This window comes from Wyeomyia smithii, chromosome 2 (genome assembly GCF_029784165.1).
Source record: "Wyeomyia smithii strain HCP4-BCI-WySm-NY-G18 chromosome 2, ASM2978416v1, whole genome shotgun sequence".
In the NCBI taxonomy this organism is placed as follows: Eukaryota; Metazoa; Arthropoda; class Insecta; order Diptera; family Culicidae; genus Wyeomyia; species Wyeomyia smithii.
The window spans coordinates 102,706,194-102,726,018 of NC_073695.1; the positions used below are offsets into that span (position 1 = coordinate 102,706,194).

Consider the following 19,825-nt stretch of genomic DNA (forward strand, 5'->3'; position numbering starts at 1 on the left):
GTTTTCGTTTGTCTCTACTTGTCTGTTTGTTAGTCGTATCACTCAATGTGTTCGAGTATTGCGTCATATTTTTTTCTGTAATGGCGTCCTCCATGTAGGGGAAAGTAGGTAAAGACGGACACTGCGGGTAAGATGGACACTTTTAATATTTCACAAACTAGAATGTATCATGATAGTTGAGTGATGCGAATATCTTCTTTATAGTGTGTTAATGCTTTTGAGTTGCATTATTGGGTTTCAGCAAGCAAACTGTCAAATTTGAGAGTAAAACAAAGAATATTTTCTTGAACGCGCAATTTGATGTAATTTTTATTCCACGGAAAATAGTGGAAAACTCGTGAAACTTACGTGTTTTCATTTGTTTACAATAGTAAAGTGATTAATTAGTCTTTCCTCGGTTTTCTAGTGAAAATCCAGCAGATTTTCGATGTTCCGATGAAGAGCTACGATAGTTTGAAAAATTTACAACCAGGTAGGGCAAGACGGACACACTAAGGTAGGGAAAGATGGACTCACGGATTTTCCAAGAATTTTCACATGTAGCATCTGTTGTGTACTACAGATGTTCACAAAGTACACCCGCGAGTGCAACCAGCAAATATTAATCACTTAGCAGTTAGAACAGACCATATAGGCGGAGAATTTTCGCCTTCATCGAAACCCATCCTCTCAAACTGTTCACGTGATGTATAGATGGTCTCTAATAACGTAGAGTAATGTATGGCCATCACTTAACACATAAATCAAAAGAATACTTAACGTACTTCATCTTTTTTGTGAGTGTCCACCTTTACCTTCGTAGTGTCCATCTTAACCACCCCAAGTGTCCGTCTTTCCCAACCATGTCAAAAGACAGCAATTTGTAGTCTTATTTTTGAAGACCCAAAACACATAAAACTTGGAGGAAGTTCACTAATACCAGTAATGATTATGAAAACAAATGACCTTAAGTTTCGATTTGTATGACTACTGCGATCTAAATAGCAATACCTAAGTAATTATTTAGAATTAACCTTAGGGTGTCCGTCTTTACCTACTTTCCCCTAACAATCACTCAACTCACCTGATTGTTGCGTCATCCTCTTACTTCTACCTACTCTCTGGTGTAATTTTTCCCAATATTTTGTGTCTGAAAAGCCGTATTCATCATTATCACTGTTAGTTAGTTTATTCGTTATATCAATTTGAGATTGCGATTCCGCTCCTAATAACGGAGCTTCCTCAAATCCCCGAAAGTCTATTTCGTCCTCTACCATAAACTTCAATTATTATTCACACTCTATACTAATAATGAAACATATATATATATATATATATATATATATATATATATATATATATATATATATATATATATATATATATATATATATATATATATATATATATATATATATATATATATATATATATATATATATATATATATATATATATATATATATATATATATATATATATATATATATATATATATATATATATAAAATAACTAAACCTATCCAAAAATCAAAGAGAAAAAAAACAACTATATACTATTTATTCACTGATTATAACGCGGAAAAAAAATTAACTTGCACCCGTATACTTCACCACTCCATAAACCGAAACGTCTAGAATTTTCGAAAACTTCTAACATCTAACACGCGGACGCGAACGTATACAAGACTTAGCTTGAAGAAACCGATGTTACTGGGCCGATGGCTGATGCGAGAATGGATCAAATGGTTGTTTGCTCAATTGGAATGACACTGACAGATAATTTTTATTCCAATTTTGACAGTGTCCGGAATCCTAAGATACTATTGTAAGAGAGTTTTGACAGCCTAAGGGCGCGTGCTCCCGGGTGGCGGATGGGAGCTAAGGGAGATGATGAGAGTCAGATACCTATGTTGTAGTCTTTCCTACTCTGACTTCGGCAATCTCCTATGTGAGAAAGTTTCTTAACAATATTAATTAACACTAAAGAATTTTTCTCACACGTGGACCAGACTACATAGTGCAAGCTCTTTTCTTATCTATATCCATGAATGCATTACAGTCCCACATGATACTTCGTTACCTATTAGATAAAATGAATTAATGCTTTTACTTTTTTCTGGCAGTGTGACTTTTATGCATTTATGGATGGACTGTAGTTGAGCGTGAAATTAAATTCTCCACTTTTCATTATTAGTTCCATGTGCAAAGTTGTATTGTTGTATGTAGTATTATTTAGTAAACGTGTACGTGGTTTCTTTATCGACTACATCGTTCATATATACATTCTGTTTCATTTTCCCTTTTCGTTTTTTTTTTAATATTTTAATTTTTTTTTTTATATTCCGAGTTTCATAATAAAATTTCGAGTTTCGATGGTTAGATATGTATTGAATTCACCAACACAGCGAAATTTGATCAAGGAACCACAGTTCTTCGTTTTCAAAGCTAAGTATTATTTTAACATGTCTGTTTTTGTTTATTGATTAGCATATGTTGTTATTATTATGTTCCGTTTTTTTTTATTATTATTATAATTGTTACGATTATTATTGTTATTATCATTATTTTTATTATTATCATCATTGTTTTTCAGCATAGTGAACTCAACAAACAAACAGATGCACATACATTTACACACACTTATTAACCTTCAGAGATCCTTGCCTTTCCTTATCCTTCGGCAGTTAACTGACTAGTAATAACTCAAGGGTCTTGCCAAGATGCTACCCTAACAAGCCAGTATTTTTGCAACTTGCCCAGGGTTATTCTAGTTATTTACACAGAATTTAATTGACCAGCTGGTTACTGAGGCTGTGATGCCAATCCTCTTATCACTGGTATAGCATGAATGGTGCCTCATAACACCAGTGACCCGGCCCTTGGCCCCCTTCTATACCTCACAAATACAAATACAAAAATTTTGACAGTGTCGTCACTCTATATATATTTACAGGTACTCTAAGAAGTAGGATTCTGGCTTAACAGTCGTAGGTTCGAGTCGCGGCTCTGGAAAGACTGTTATAGCGAATTTCTTTATTCCACCAGCTCACCTCGTTTTGACCTGGTAGCAACCTAGCTGCTGTCAAAATCCTTTTTTATTCGCTCAATTTTGACCCAGTATTGACCAGGCGTGCTGCCCGAAGCGCGGTGCAAAATTTGTCAGCTTCAACCCGCCACCGCACGTGCTTAGTTCGTAAACAATTATCTGGCATCTCTTTCTCATTTGCGTCGTAAATTGCGATGTCGTTTATTTATTCCTCGGCAGATTTGCCCGAAAACAGTGGAATAAAGAAATTCGCTATTAAAGCCAGTGTCAGTAGAATCCCGCAATTGTCCTCTACACTAAGCAGTCGACTGTAATGTATGTGTAACAGAAGGTTAAGTTCCGAACCGGAATGTATCACCAAGACTTTGCTTTAATCCAAAACTTCCCTAGTCGATTGAAAATTTTATACATTTTATATATTTAAAGAAAAATGAGAAAGATGATTATAAAATGAGAAGGTCAAGTTCCTAATCGGATTGTAGCACCAAGGCTTTGTTTTGCTTTTAGTTAGTAGGCAGTAAGCTCACATGGTGGCATAATGTTTAAGTGTAACGTTTCGAACAAGGACGAAGATTTTTCAGAGTTTTTCTTCGAAGAGGCACGTCTGTATGTCTATGTCTACACTCTAAAAAAATATTACCAAACACGCAAAAACAACATAAATTCACGTAAACCAGGATGTTTTCATTGGCATAGGTAAATAATCCCAGGTAAAAAATAATACGCATGAAAATTGGTAAAAAAGCAACGTAACTGGCAATAATTGTATGGAATTCTAGATATTGATATTGGTAATTCAAGGCATCCCATTTTATCTAATGATGACTTTAGTGCATGTTCTCAAAAGTAAATTACTTTTGTTCGAAAGTTCCTTCCTGTACGAAGCTGATTTACGTGTTCAGGATAAACCAGGGGCCTGTAAACGTCAACATTTTGCCTACCAATCATATATTCATCACGGCGGTGATATTTCATTTCAAATACTTACAAAACTTATCTTATTCATTGAAAGTGCACATTGTACTGAAAACAAATGTTGAGCTCTTGTTTTTTCCATCTAAAACGACATTTACTCGAGAATAAGTCTACCGAAAAAAGAGGGACGTTTACTCTATTTTACTTGTTTTAGGGCAAACCAACCAAAAAGTGGGTACCAGAAACGCTGGTACCAGAATCAATGAGTGGTAGATGGAAAATGTATAGATTTTGACAGCCACAAGAGCCCCCTGGGATAAACACATTTTTTATTACATTGAAATATTTCACCTGCACGGCTGTATTTCAATTCAACATGTGTTTGTTCGCTTTATGAAACCTTTCGTACTACGAAAAAGCAGGCCAAAACAAAAACTGGGAATCGGCTCTGCCGTGCGTGATTGGTTGCTCCACTACATTTTTTATCGCATTAGTTTTGAGAATTGCTGCAAGTAACACGTTTGCGTAATAATAAAGTCTAAACAGAATGAGCACCAAAAAGGGTTTGGAATTTTTACGTGCTGTGTCAAGTTATATGACGAAGACCAATGGATACGACCGATGTTTGCAGCAGGTAAGCGTATACATTCAGCTTCTAGACTGTCTTTTGTAAAACGAAAGTATGTCTGAAATATCTTTGAATATTATTTACTAAGATATTTTTATACAAAGTATCAATTAAAAATTCATCGTTTGCACTCATATTTAATGCAGTCGAAAAAAATTTACGAATGGAAGTTGTTTGACTTTTGCCCCTTGTACCAGGGCTGTGCTCAGGCCGACCGGTATCGATTTAGAGGAGCGAAACCGAAGAAACATTTCCTTGCTAGGGCTCACAACCGCGTAATAAAAGCCAACGAGACAAATTGATTGAAAAAAAAAGATTGATTTTTGACAACTTTCATTAATCAAAGTAAATCATACATACACAAATATAATTGCCGAGAAATCAAACAGCTGATAAACTCAGCGAAGTATTTTATTAGTTCTTGGCAGAATTCAGCCTCGGCAAAAGAAACTTCAATACTTGCTGGTTTACGGTAGTTCGATATATTCCCAACAAACAATTTGGTTGATTCCGGCTGAACTAAAGCTTAACAAGCTGTTATACAACAAAATTGTTTGTTGGGTGTACTGAGTATTTTTTTAAATATGTTGCTGACTAGGGGCAAGACAATATCGATTTATATATTCACAGTATTCAATATTAACTTATTTTATATTTATTATAGTATTTATCGTTGCATTTTTGGGCACCTCTTTATCTATATCACAGCTCCTTGACGTTACATTATCGTTAGAGGAATGTCAATGTGACAAATAAACGATAAGTGTCAAAATATATCAACCAACATCGTGTAATATTACCGAAATATTTTTCATGAAAATAAAGGTGTCTAGCCCCTAGGTTGCTGCAAAAAAAACAGTTGAGAAGTTCGATTAGCTGTTGGGAAGTTTCCCGAGATAAATTACGCGTGTACAAACAATTAACCCTCTGTGCCCAAGTTAATTTCTAGACGGGCTTCGGTAAAATCACAATGAACCAACACTTTTTAATACTTAAACTGAAGCTTTGTAGAGGTTTGACTGAAGCCCGCCAAAAGGCGGCATTGGGCACTAGGGGCTTAATCATTGCATTAGTGAGCTAGCCTCATTCTATACAAAGGATTACTTCAAGATCAAAATTTTGTCTAACAATTGTGGCTTTTATGGCCTCAACTTTTTTATGAGGGAGTGAGTTCTTTCTGATGACTACTTATAGCTGAAAGGAATTTCCGCTGGGCCGGCGGACTAGGAACTATGAATATGTGGACAGGCTTGTTATTCTCCTCATTATCTTCCTGCCCAGCATAAGCGCTGCGTGCAACAATTTATTCCACCAAACTTCTTTATTCTGCCTTGTGCTGTGTTTTTACTGCTCGCAGGAGAATTGATACATTTACTGCTTACACCCCATCTGAGTAAACAAAACAAACAAACCAACTCTAGTGGGAATACACATAAGTACGCCGCGGTGCGCACTGCTGAGATAAATTCGATAGCATTCAAAAAGCAAACATGCGTCACGGGTGGCTGAATTTTTTTTTCAGTTTCGAGATGTAAAGCAAACAACGCAAACTATTTTTCTACCTAAATGCTCTCCTCTTTTCATATATAGAGTTGTGTAGTTGTTGTGCGTTATCTCTCTGGAGAGATATTTAAAATTCCACCTTGTTTTTTTTTGTAAGCTAGCAGTGCGAGAGAAGTTATTCTCGCAGTGAAAAATATTTTCCAACCAATGGTGATTCTATAAGGAGAAATGGCAGGTCATCGTATACTGTACACAGCACATATTCAAGATTTGACAGTGAAAGCACAGAGAACAGACGTTCATCTTATTTTCAAAAGATGTGTAAAAACTTGCAACCGTCATTTAACAGTAAGTGGTAATGCCCCCGCTATGTGGCGCTCATGTCACTTAAAAACCAAGCACAGATATCGATAAAATATCTATACAGCGATATTTATGCAGTGCAACTGGGGCACCACAAGACAGATGTCGTTAGTGTATTAATGTATTTGGATTCAGATTTTTACACACGATTTTCAAATTTATTTATATGAACGTGAATGTCTGTTCTCTGTGGTGAAAGTACCAGTACCAGTAGGGTGATCAGATCAACAGTTCACACTAGGGATGTAACGGATATCTGCATCCGCAAATGCGGAACATCCGCATGAAAATTGACATCCGCATCAACATCTGCATCCGTAATCACATATCCGCATCCGCATGTGCAGATGTCTGAAAAATCACATCCGTAACATCCCTGGTTCACACATATCTAGTTACAGAGTGCTAACTAAATATATGTTAGATCTGCTCTGTCATATTATTTTATTGCTTTTTGTTCTTTGCACTTTATTCTGATCCACTCTGGATAGTATGATATTGCTTTATTTTCCCAACCCCCTTTTCAACCAAATACTGTAATTTACAACCATGTTCGGTCTCATGAATAAAGTTTGAGATATTTCCGAAAGATAAAATGAGTTCAAAGCAGTTATTGCTAAGAAATGATGAGCGCTGATGAAATTAACTTCGTTTTAATGTTTGTTCAAAAAATCACACACTGGGGTCTTTTTTCACGCGGGATATTTTTATACGTTTTTTTTTGCAATAACGGGGCTTATTTCTACGCGATTCGGAAGATTATTTGTACACGGTATCTAATCTTTTGAACGCGGTACCATCAACCGCGTAAATAAAAGACATGCGTAACACTGGTGAAGGAATCTTCCAAAAAATATGGTTCAGAATAAACTGCTCGAACGGTGTTTACCCTAGGAAAAAAGTTTGTTTGAGAAGATACGGCAGTATACGGCAGTTCATATTCCTGCGACCAAGAAATAATCGCCGCCCGAAAAAAAATAACAACAAAAGAACCTCAAAAGATGCTGTAATTGTACATAGTTATACCATAATTTAACTACGTTTTTCATTGTAAATACATCAATTTTACATTAAATTTCATTGTCAAGAACAGTGAAAAACAATGTTTTTGTCATTTTAACCGTGAAAAAAGGGGTTGTTATGTATCTTAAAAGCATTTTATCAGGCATTTTTCCCATACATTTAGAAGTCACTGACAATGTTTTTCATGGTAAAAATATTGTCGGTGGTAGATGCAACAACGAAAAACGTTGTTAAAACATGGTAATGACAAAAATCGTTTGCAAGTTTACAGTAAAAATATCATGATTTTTATGGTTACAATAAAAACATTGTCCGTTTAAATTTGGCACAGGTTTGGCTGCATAATGTCTTTCGAAATATTTACCAATGCTACTCAAAATGCATAAATATATTTTTGAACAATATACTGATTGTTCATGCATATATTTATGCATTTTTAAAAAACTATTTCGAAAGGCTTTTTGCATCCAAACCTGTGGTGCTCTAGAGTAACCATGGTAGAGAGACGGTTAATACGATATGTACTAATTGATTCATTCTTATATGATATTGAAGATAACTACAGTAGTCGTTTTTTACGCGGGTTGCTTTTCTCCATTACTCAAAACGGTACAAGATATCGACCTCATTTGCAATCACGTTTTCCGTTTTAGGCCGCGAGTGATTATATATCAGTTTTCAAAAAAATTCACAATTTTTGGTGTAAATACTCAAAATTTAAAATATTGCATTTTAGTCTCTAGAGTGGCCTCTATCATATTCAAACGAGGTCTATACGTTTTAGGACGGTTCTTTGTTATATTTGCAACTCAAAAGTCTTTTTTTTACGCGGGCCCATACAAATTTGGAACGCATCCCCCGCGTAAAAAACGACCTTAGTGTATATGAAACTTCAGTCAGTTATTTTGACAAGATTAAGATTTTTCTTTGCGTTTCTGCCACAGTTGACAATGATAAGCGGTGGCGATGGAAAGTGCACAGCCGAATTCAAGGTCGCCGAGGAACACTTGAACCGAGCTGGTGGACTGCACGGTGGTTATACAGCTACTATAGTTGACGTCGTAACAACGTATGCATTAATGACCAAGGATAACTGTCTGCCGGGCGTGTCGGTAGACATCCATTTGAGCTACTTGAAAGGAGCTCGAGAAGGTGACGAAATAGTGATCGATGCCAACACGATTCGAGCCGGAAAAAATTTGGCTTTTCTGGAGTGTGAACTGAGGCACAAACGTGATAACTCCATCATTGCCCGTGGACAGCACACCAAGTTCATTGGGACCGGAGGAGGAAAGGTCTAAATAAACATGAACATGTTTTTGTTATTAGTCAACTCGTTTATTAAACTGTTCTCCAAATGTAGGCAAATAAATAGGTTCAAAAAGAATTCGAAAAAAAGTAAAATTATTAATTACTCAATGTATGTCAAGCCAAACTACGAGGTTTAAATAGTTATTCTCTGACGAGATGAATCAAAGTCGGTCCGCCCGATGGGCAACAAAAATAAAAAAAAAAATCTCTTACGTAAATAAAGGAAACAAATGAAACCTGAATAAGATTAACAAAAAAAAAAATACATTAACTAAACATACATATAAGCTCGAGACTCGGTGTCGGATTCTTATGTTTTTTCTAGAGCTCACTTATTGGCAGGCCATCGAGAAATTCCTTTTTATGTTCAAAGACTGATTCAGACAACAGCTTCGCCATTTTGATTTCTGTGTATTTATTTTCGCACGCGATACTTTATTCTGTTTGACGTTGCCCAGTTGACGTAGATACTACGTGATAAAACATAGTAAGCATGTGATTTTCACGTAGATGTTATGTTTGTCACATAAATCATGCAAAATGACAGAAAATAAATACGTACAGGAAATTTCACGTAACAATAATGTGAAAATTATTTTGAGTGTATAGCATCGTGCCAGGTTCAAGGGCTAACATCTCAACGTATGTGTGATCGAGATAGCATATCAAAGCCACTTCTCATACATCTTTATTTGACAGCTGACAGCGGGCACAAATGAGATTGAGCCCAGGACATGAGTTCACTGTTTTTCACTGTTATTCGGTATAGGTAGCAATACTCAGAAGGAGAGATATGCGAAGAGAATGTTGTGAGCCAAACGAAGCTGTCAAAATCCTGTAATGACCCAGTAAAAGTAAACACCTCTAAGTATACTTTCTTGTTAATTGTAAATAGAGATAAGTGACTTTTCACCTACGCACACTAGGAAACGTGTAAACCCGTGTAAAGTTGCTTTTGTTTCCTCCCCAAACTGTAAATCATCGCATCGCGTTGCTTCGACTTTTATCACTTTTTAACACTTTTGGTCGATTATGTTCAGCAGCTTCTTCCTATTTCTGATCACGAATGAAAAAAATCATTCGGAAACAAATTTAAAACATATAATGAGTGTTCAACTGAATATTTGTCCAGCTGCTAAAAACATAGTATTGCAAACAAAACAGCCATTTGTAAATATTTTCCTCAACTAGTGGCACTAACACATTCGTACGTAAAAAGGTCTATATCATTCACAATACTGGCAGCACGGTATGCTACCGAAAAGTAAATAAACACTCAAAATAAATCGCACGCTAATCCCTTATGCTCTTTACATATGAATGCCAATCAAGAAACCTAATCATTCTATTATTTCGATCCATATCGATTTTTATTGGAATCCACGGTATTTTAACGTGTTTTGGCACTTGACGTGGATAAGCGTTAGAATCTGAGTGTAAAATGATTGATTCTGGTATGCATGACATGGTAAACCAAAGTGTAAGACACTTGATTTTGTGTTGTGAACTGAAACGCAAGTGTATTCTACGTAGATATGAAATGTTTCATTTATTAGCACAGAAGTTAGTGGAATCCACTTGGCTGTAGCGTGTCGATTTTTTACAGTGAAGATTGCTGACGATCGATTTAGCAAGCTCACTTTTAGATCAAACTTATAAAGTCTAGTGTCCGCGAACGAAAAAGAAACGTCCTGTTAAAGACATCTCGGATAACTCGTTTTAGTGGCGACGAGGAAAAATTAAGTGCCGGTGATAAGTGCTAAGAAAGGTGGTTACTGATTGCTGTTGTAAAACTAAACAGCGTCTTCATTAAAAAGTTTTTCGTGCGGTGAATTTGGTGGCAGTACTCCGGTGGTTTTTCATCGCCTTTGCGACCGGATGGTTGACGAGTTTTCATCAATTTAAAGCTGGGGTCTGCGTAAGTAGTTTTAAAGCTGCTGTTTCGTAGGGATACCATCCGGCCTGATTTAGCAGGACATGTCCTGATTTTGAGACCCTTTTTTGACGTCCTGATTTATTTTTCACTTTCTGGCATTTGTCCTGATTTTCAATTTTGTAGTGTGATAAAAATATGCAGAATTTTTCAAAATCAATTAATTTTTTGATTCCAGAACACAACGGTCACTATGAACGATTTTGTTTTTGGTTGGATCTTAGTTAAGTGACGAGAGAAATCTTTTAGGTATTGTAACCGTTTAACATTTGGCTTCACTTTGGAAGGTCGAAAATTATTGTTTTCCAATGTTTAGAGAAAAGTAAGGTGTTCGGCCATTGATCCAAATTCGTTTGAAGATTTATTTTGCATGTTTTGGTTGCACATATAGTGTATTACATTGTTGGCAGCTGGGAACGTGAATGCCCTCACTAAATCGGTGGTAAGTTTTCCCCAGCATGTACTGAACCGATTTGGCTGATTTTTTTAGCATGTAAGAATGGATTATCTAACTTATTACATAGCCGTTTTTGAAATTTCAAAAAATTGACAAATGGCCATGTTAGTAAAAATTACCTTTTTTCATAAAAAAAGCACTTTAAAAAATCATAAAACATTGAAAAAATTAGATATTAAAAAACGGCTATGTAGCAAGTAAGATAATCCATTTTTACATGCTGGAAAAAAATTCAGCCAGATCGGCTCAGTAGATGCTGAGAAAAACTTACCACAAGTTAAAAAAACCATGGTTTCGCGAATAACGCTGCCAAAAGCGTAATACTCACTAATAATACACCCATGACACACAAAATACATCTTCAAACATACCTTAGTCAATAGCCAAAATACACGAACACTTCACCTTACCCTAAATTTTTTTTTAAGACTTTCCAGTTAGTCCTCTCTAAACGGTTAGGTTAATTTGAAACAGTTTACATGTGCTGAACATCTGCCTATAAATTTGAAGCTGCGTAATAATATTGGATCGTTTGAGAAGTATGTTGAACAAGTAAAGAAGTATTTTGGTGTTTCTGAGGTGCAAATCACATTTAACGTGGTAAATTAATTTAAACTTCGAAGAACAGCTTAGCTCAAATTTGTACCGAAAAAAGGTGTCCTGATTTCTAGCTTCGACCAGATGGTATCCCTACTGTTGCGTCCATTGAATTGTGCATTTTGGATGCTTTGTGTGAAGCCATTTTTCTTACATTTGCTTGTGGCTTGGGTCTGAGGATGCCATCGTGGAAATATTGTATGCGTGAAAAGAATAAAAGATTTTGATTAAAATAAAAGAAATTCATTTGTTTTATTTCAAACAAATTATTCTGACATTTTTTATGTTTTGCTAATTTTTCTTTTATATACATTTTTCCTTTAGCATCAATTTACACGGTTGGAAAAAAAGGTGTACTAGTTGGCGTTGACGTGAGATATCTAGATTGTTGGAAATATCGGGCATTTTATTTGCCAAGTTTTGCAAGTCGAGCGGAAGTGCTCCTTGAGACGATTTATTAAAATTGAATTAAAAACAGCAGGATTGAGCATCGAGTCAGCGTGTCCGGTCGAATCTGACGGATTGTGCGATGAAGATATTTTGTTTCACACCGTTAGGCGGTGTTGGTGAGGAACGGATTTATCTGGTAAGCTTTTCATTCTTTTTATTATACTCCAAATTGCATTCTGGTTTTATTAGATAATGGCTTATAGTGGCGAAAATTCCCGCCATAATGGCACCGTTTTAATCGGAACAATAAAGCCTTATGTAGTTGGTACATCTTTTTTAAATTATGCTGAAAGGCTTGACCACAGACAAACAGACGTGCCTCTTCGAAGAAAAATGCTGAAAAATCTTCGTCCTTACTCATGCGCCACCATGTGAGCTTATTGCCTACTAACTTGTTTTCGGTGCTTATTACGGGAGTCACTTCACGGTGAAATATATTTCACTCTCACGCTCACTTCACTTTTTTAGACCTATTCCCGATTCCACCTCAAGTGAGGTGACAAAAATCACCTCCGTGGAGTGAGATTGACAGTGAAGTGAAAATGGGAATAGAACAAGTGAAATGAAATTGTTTCCCAGCTCAAAAATGTCTAAGTCCCAGAAAGTCGTTTTTTCCCGTTTTTTTAGATAACACCAGATCTTGACGTGTTCTGCATTTCTAAGACATTCGGCATCAAAATAATGTTTTTTTCGGTATCGAAAATGACCGCTTTAAGGCACGGATCAAACTCTGATTCGCTTCGTTACTGAAGAATAAATCCAATATTTACCATTAGATCACAAATCAATCAACTTTAAGACTTATGGCAACTTCGTGGAATCATTTCACCGTTCAAAATGGTCGTGAAATAATTCCACGCGAAACGTCGCTTTTTCCGTTCTTACTTCACTGATATGACACTCATAATAACCCAGATTCCACGGCAGATGTCACTTCGCGACGTTTTTTCACTTACGTGAGTCCCGTAATAGGATTTTGTTCACTTCACTCTGATTTCACCGTGAAGTGACTCCCGTAATAAGCACCTTCGTAAAACGGTTTTTGTCTTTGCTAATGGGTGTGCACGCTTGCTTAAATCAACACAAGCGGCATTACTGATGGTTTTCGTCTTTGATCATGAAAAGGCACGATTGCTTATAGCGACACTAGCGGCATTATTGCCCACTAAGCAAAATTTAAAATTATCGTTATTTTTCTAGTCGATGAAACCGTCTTCAAGTAGCATGTCTGTTTGTCTGTGGCTTGACTATTTGTTCCAAGTTAATGGCATTACTGACGCCTGCTGTATATGAAGAACTTAAGCTTCTGTATCCTTCATCAGAAGATCTTAAATTAGTTTCTTATGCTGGTATTTCTAAAAAACTTAGAGAGCGCTTTGAAAGGGTTGTGTCAGACCTTATTCAAAGATACAAATTTCATAGTAGAGTACAAGGTTGGTTCTCGGGTCCTTTTCCTCCCGAACGAATTTTTCGTAGACTTCTCTTCAACGTATCCACAAATCTCTCCGCTAAGCCGTTGGATTGTGGATGATAAGGAGCGATACGAATATGACAAATACCCTGGCTGGAGCAGAAGATTCGAAATTCTTGGTTTGCATACTGGGTGCCGTTTTTTGACACGATTGTTTCCGGCACGCCGAATGTTGCAAATGAATGATTGAGCAGCTTGAGTGTGGCTTTTGTCGTTGTTGATTTGGTTACGTGCACCTCAGGCCATTTAGAGTAGAGGTCGACTATTACTAAAAAGTAGACTCCATCCACCGGTCCAGCGTCATCGATATGAATCCTAGACCAGGGTTTATCGGGAATTGGCCATGATTCCAGTGGCACCTTGGTAGGAGTTTTACCTGCAGTTGAACATGCTGCGCAATGTTTGACATAATCTTCAATTTGATCAATCGATGCCCGGCCAATATACAAAGCTTCGTGCTATAGCCTTCATTCGGACCATTCCTGGATGACCTCGATGAAATTGTTGCAAGATTCTTTGTCGAAAAACTTCTGGAACGATAACTCTGTCGCCGAACATTACACACCCATCGATTAGACTAAGCGTTTCACGTCTGTTGTAGTAAGGTTGAATCGCAGTGGAAAGATCCTTAGAACAAGCTGGCCAGCCATCACGGATGTGTTTAGCAATAGTTTGTAGAGTTGAGTTTGTTAATGTAGCCTTGCGCAATGCTGCGAATGACACCGGAACCTTCTCTGCCACGTCAGAAAGAATACTTGTTAGATCTTCTTCTAGATTCAGTGCTGCTATCACAAATTCTTCCTCCGGTTGTTTGGTTCGATCAATCAGTCGGGACAACAGATCTGCACAACCGAATTCGTTTGTTGGTATGTACTGGATGTCAAAATCGTAATTTAACATTGTCAATGCCCAGCGATGTAATCGGTTTGCAGTGTGTATTGGAATGCCTTTCTTGGATCCGAAAATAGAGAGTAATGGCTTGTGGTCAGTCAACAGCGTAAAATGACGTCCCAATAAATATTTATGAAATTTCGTCACAGCATAGACTAGCGCGAGTGCCTCCTTTTCAGGTTGTCCATAGTTACATTCTGCGGGTGTAAGCGTCCTTGAAGCATGTGGAGCAGCAGGTGGAATTGCTGCGATGTTCTATACTTTCTCTGGATCTGGACGAATACCTTGATTGTCCACGATGTGTCCCAGGTAACATAGTTGTGATTTTAAAAAATGGCATTTTTCAGCTTCAACATGGAATCCATACTCCTTTAGTCGAAGAAAAAGTTGATTGAGTGATGCTGCATGCGAATTCGTATCTCTTCCAAACACGATGACATCGTCAATGAAAGATCTGACACCGGGTATGTTTGCAATCATTCCATCCACTAGGCGCTGGAATGCACCTGGCGCTGGTTTTACCCCAGGAGCAAGGCGATTGAATCGAAACAAACCACGATGCGTATTGATAGTAAGCAGTTGTTTCGATCCATCATCAACTTCGAGATCAATGACGCTGAAGATGGTGCTGCTATTAAGCGGATAATGATTTGGTTCTAATGTATCATTGAGTCCCGTGGAATAATATGCACAGATGCGAACTTTCCCATTAGGCTTGCGTGCAGCAACGATTGGCGCAGCCCATTCCGAAAAATCGATTGGTTCAATGATGCCTAATGATTGCAACCATGTAAGTTCAGCATTTACCAATGGTATTGTGTTGAAAGGAACTGGTCTTTTTGAACAAATAACCTTCACCTTCATTTTCTTACAGTGTCCTCGTGTATCGTTGAAAATGTCTGCTCGAAAATCAGATATTTGTTTGTCGACCGTTTTGGTTTGTAACTGATTGCATATGGAATCGATAGGAATTGACCATAAACCAAAATGTTCGATCCAGTCAATGCCCATTAAGTTGAGGTTCGGAGCTGTAGTAACAAAGCATCTTCCTTGACAAGTTTTAGCGTTGATGCTGACTTCACACTGGAATTCACCAAGCAATTTGAGTAGCTTGCCTGCTGCATTGATCGCTTCAACCGTTGTATTTTTGATTTCAAGTTTACCCAAAATATTCCAGGTTCGCTCCGAAATTACCGTGATATCACTTGCGGTATCCAATTGCAGTTTAGTCGCTATACCGTTGATGAATGTTGGCACGAACTTCCGCTTGCTGGAGTGCTGAGCGATGTGATACACGATATATATACCTCGGGATTCTGCTTTGCTTGATTTGTATGATTTCCTTTTCTTTTCCCCTTAAACTTGAGTTGGTTTCGGTTTGGAAAAACAGCCACAGTATCATTCCTTATGCCCAATACGATTACACTGTTTGCATAAATGATTTGAAAATGTGCAATCCCGAACGTAGTGCATCTGGCCGCATTGCCAACAAGGTGTGAGGTAGTTTATTATCCGATTTCGAAGACTGTTGCTGACGGAATTTTCCCTGTTTTTCTTGTACTGCATGTACCGTTGGTTTTGAGCTTGGCTAGCGCCCAATCAAAAAAGTGTCGGCCTTGAAATTGACGAGTCGTTGATAATCATCTATCAGATTTTGAAGGGACACGGGAGCTTCTGCAGTTTCACCTTCAATCCGGGGAGCAGTCTGGCCCGAATGTCCGCGTAGCAATGAGCCTTCAGTCCGCAAACAAATACCAGACATTTGAATTGATCGATTTTGACGTTCTTGAAATCGAAATCTTCGCAAGCACGGTTAACTTTTCCTCCGTAGCTAATGATGTCTTCTGCTTCTGATTTCACCAGCTGCAGACACTGATATCGCTTGTTGAAAATAGAGGATTGTTCTCCGAAAATTTTCTTGAGTGTTTCAACGGTATCGGCAAAATTAACATCTTTGGGTAGCCTCGGCAGGATATAGTTGACATACCGACTGTGTGATGGGGTATCCAACTTTCTCAACAGCAAACGAACTTTGGCAGTATCTTCTAGGTTCTTGGCGTCTGAATTGAAGAGATCCGCATATCGGCCATTCCACTTGTCGGATGTGATCCCATTTTCTGCTTCGAACGAAAATTCGCTGTTGTTGGTAGCCAGGACTCAAGCGTTTGTTTCGTGTTGCTAGCTTCTGAAGGAGCTCGGCCATTTGAAGAATTGCTTGCTGTCGTTCTGCCATTGGTTCTGGTTCTAGAATCCTCGTCGCCAAATTTCTGTTGTGTCTTTAACTTTCAGATATAACAAAATATGTGATTTTTTATTGAAAGTCAAGCTTAGAATGAATCGGAAGTAACAGTTAGTCTATGTATATTCCAAAGCAATTGTTGCTGTGATTAATTTGTAATATATTGACTCCTATGATCCAACAGCACCCTTACATGTGAAACCTAGTTGCCAAATTGGCGTTTTTTTCATCGCTCATCTCTCTCTCTCTCTCTGTATCTCTGTTAATTAAATGCCACGATTACTTCGAGTGTTTTTGCACTTGACTCGATTCGTCATGTCACAATGCAAATTGAAGTAAGTTAGTGTTGATTTCACAATGATTAACACTTTCCAATGAAATGATCTTGCGTTGAAAACTGTTCAATGGAAATCATTATCATTTTATAATGAATATCTCTTGTATTTGCACCAGTGTTCAAATCAATTGTATTACAGCTGCAACTCCAATTGACGAACGTCAAAAAAAATAAAACGAAACAAAAATAGTGACGGTAGCGAAAGGCTCAAGCAGCACATTTTCCCCAGGGATTGAAAATTTGTTTGGAAGTAAGTTTTATCGAATCTTTGATATTGAAATAATAATAAAACAACTCTTTTCAAATCGAATGCAGCGACACCGCGACATAGGTCAATTTGTAAATCAAATTGAAAACCTAGAATAAAAAAAAATGGAAAAATCTAAAATAAACAGGAACCTTTTGAATTTATTGTGATTAACTGAGAATATCCAAATGACCAACATTCCGTATCTCAAACATAAGCACATCAAAAAAGATGAACATAACAACAGAAAATCAAGTGATTTGCATCAACAAGTTTCGAAGGATTTTTATTTCACTTTGAAATGTTCGGCAAGTAGTGCGAATTCAACAGCAAATCACTTCACTTCGACGTGATTTTTTTTACAGTGTAGGTATAGGGATGTCAATAGCTCCAATAGCTCGCCTATAACACTTAGTTGACCTTGTTGTAGCTCATAATGGAAAAAAATCCCTTCTAAAACGTTTTTATGATGTGTGTTAAATACTCTCGAAAAAAAATTGAAAGCAGTGTTAATTCCACCTGTAGATCGAAATGAAATTTACGAAAAATTATAAGATTAGAGTGAATTAAAATTATTGAATATTCGGGAATAGGATTGGAAATTAGAAATCGGATTTACAATTGACATTCTGAATAAACGATTTGAAAATTGAAAGCGTGAAATCGGATGTCGGATGTGATCCCATTTTCTGCTTCGAACGAAAATTCGCTGTTGTTGGTAGCCAGGACTCAAGCGTTTGTTTCGTGTTGCTAGCTTCTGAAGGAGCTCGGCCATTTGAAGAATTGCTTGCTGTAGTTCTGCCATTGGTTCTGGTTCTAGAATCCTCGTCGCCATATTTCTGTTGTGTCTTTAACTTTCAGATATAACAAAATATGTGATTTTTTATTGAAAGTCAAGCTTAGAATGAATCGAAAGTAACAGTTAGTCTATGTATATTCCAAAGCAATTGTTGCTGTGATTAATTTGTAATATATTGACTCCTATGATCCAACAGCACCCTTACATTTGAAACCTAGTTGCCAAATTAGCGTTTTTTTCATCGCTCATCTCTCTCTCTCTCTCTCTCTCTCTCTCTCTCTCTGTATCTCTGTTAATTAAATGCCACGATTACTTCGAGTGTTTTTGCACTTGACTCGATTCGTCATGTCACACTGCAAATTGAAGTAAGTTAGTGTTGATTTCACAATGATTAACACTTTCCAATGAAATGATCTTGCGTTGAAAACTGTTCAATGGAAATCATTATCATTTTATAATGAATATCTCTTGTATTTGCACCAGTGTTCAAATCAATTGTATTACAGCTGCAACTCCAATTGACGAACGTCAAAAAAATAAAACGAAACAAAAATAGTGACGGTAGCGAAAGGCTCAAGCAGCACATTTTCCCCAGGGATTGAAAATTTGTTTGGAAGTAAGTTTTATCGAATCTTTGATATTGAAATAATAATAAAACAACTCTTTTCAAATCGAATGCAGCGACACCGCGACATAGGTCAATTTGTAAATCAAATTGAAAACCTAGAATAAAAAAAAATGGAAAAATCTAAAATAAACAGGAACCTTTTGAATTTATTGTGATTAACTGAGAATATCCAAATGACCAACATTCCGTTTCTCAAACATAAGCACATCAAAAAAGATGAACATAACAACAGAAAACCAAGTGATTTGCATCAACAAGTTTCTAAGGATTTTTATTTCACTTTGAAATGTTCGGCAAGTAGTGCGAATTCAACAGCAAATCACTTCACTTCGACGTGATTTTTTTTACAGTGTAGGTATAGGGATGTCAATAGCTCCAATAGCTCGCCTATAACACTTAGTTGACCTTGTTGTAGCTCATAATGGAAAAAAATCCCTTCTAAAACGTTTTTATGATGTGTGTTAAATACTCTCGAAAAAAAATTGAAAGCAGTGTTAATTCCACCTGTAGATCGAAATGAAATTTACGAAAAATTATAAGATTAGAGTGAATTAAAATTATTGAATATTCGGGAATAGGATTGGAAATTAGAAATCGGATTTACAATTGACATTCTGAATAAACGATTTGAAAATTGAAAGCGTGAAATCGGATGTCGGATGTGATCCCATTTTCTGCTTCGAACGAAAATTCGCTGTTGTTGGTAGCCAGGACTCAAGCGTTTGTTTCGTGTTGCTAGCTTCTGAAGGAGCTCGGCCATTTGAAGAATTGCTTGCTGTAGTTCTGCCATTGGTTCTGGTTCTAGAATCCTCGTCGCCAAATTTCTGTTGTGTCTTTAACTTTCAGATATAACAAAATATGTGATTTTTTATTGAAAGTCAAGCTTAGAATGAATCGAAAGTAACAGTTAGTCTATGTATATTCCAAAGCAATTGTTGCTGTGATTAATTTGTAATATATTGACTCCTATGATCCAACAGCACCCTTACATGTGAAACCTAGTTG

General features: G+C 36.9%; 2 protein-coding genes across 2 annotated transcripts; one reads left to right on the forward strand and one right to left on the reverse strand.

The window, feature by feature from the left end:
• The first annotated feature begins 4,328 nt into the window (after positions 1-4,328).
• Positions 4,329-8,847, forward strand: LOC129725699 (acyl-coenzyme A thioesterase 13-like). The gene is made up of 2 exons (XM_055681787.1): positions 4,329-4,577; positions 8,405-8,847. Exons 1-2 carry the CDS (start codon positions 4,491-4,493, stop codon positions 8,759-8,761), a joined length of 444 nt encoding a protein of 147 aa, XP_055537762.1. The 5' UTR covers positions 4,329-4,490; the 3' UTR covers positions 8,762-8,847.
• A 4,777-nt stretch (positions 8,848-13,624) lies between these two features.
• LOC129719782 (uncharacterized) lies at positions 13,625-14,579 on the reverse strand. The gene is made up of 2 exons (XM_055671190.1): positions 14,245-14,579; positions 13,625-13,994 (listed from the first exon to the last, which is right to left on the reverse strand). The coding sequence occupies exons 1-2, from the start codon at positions 14,577-14,579 to the stop codon at positions 13,625-13,627; spliced, it is 705 nt and encodes a 234-aa protein (XP_055527165.1).
• Between the last annotated feature and the right edge of the window lie 5,246 nt (positions 14,580-19,825).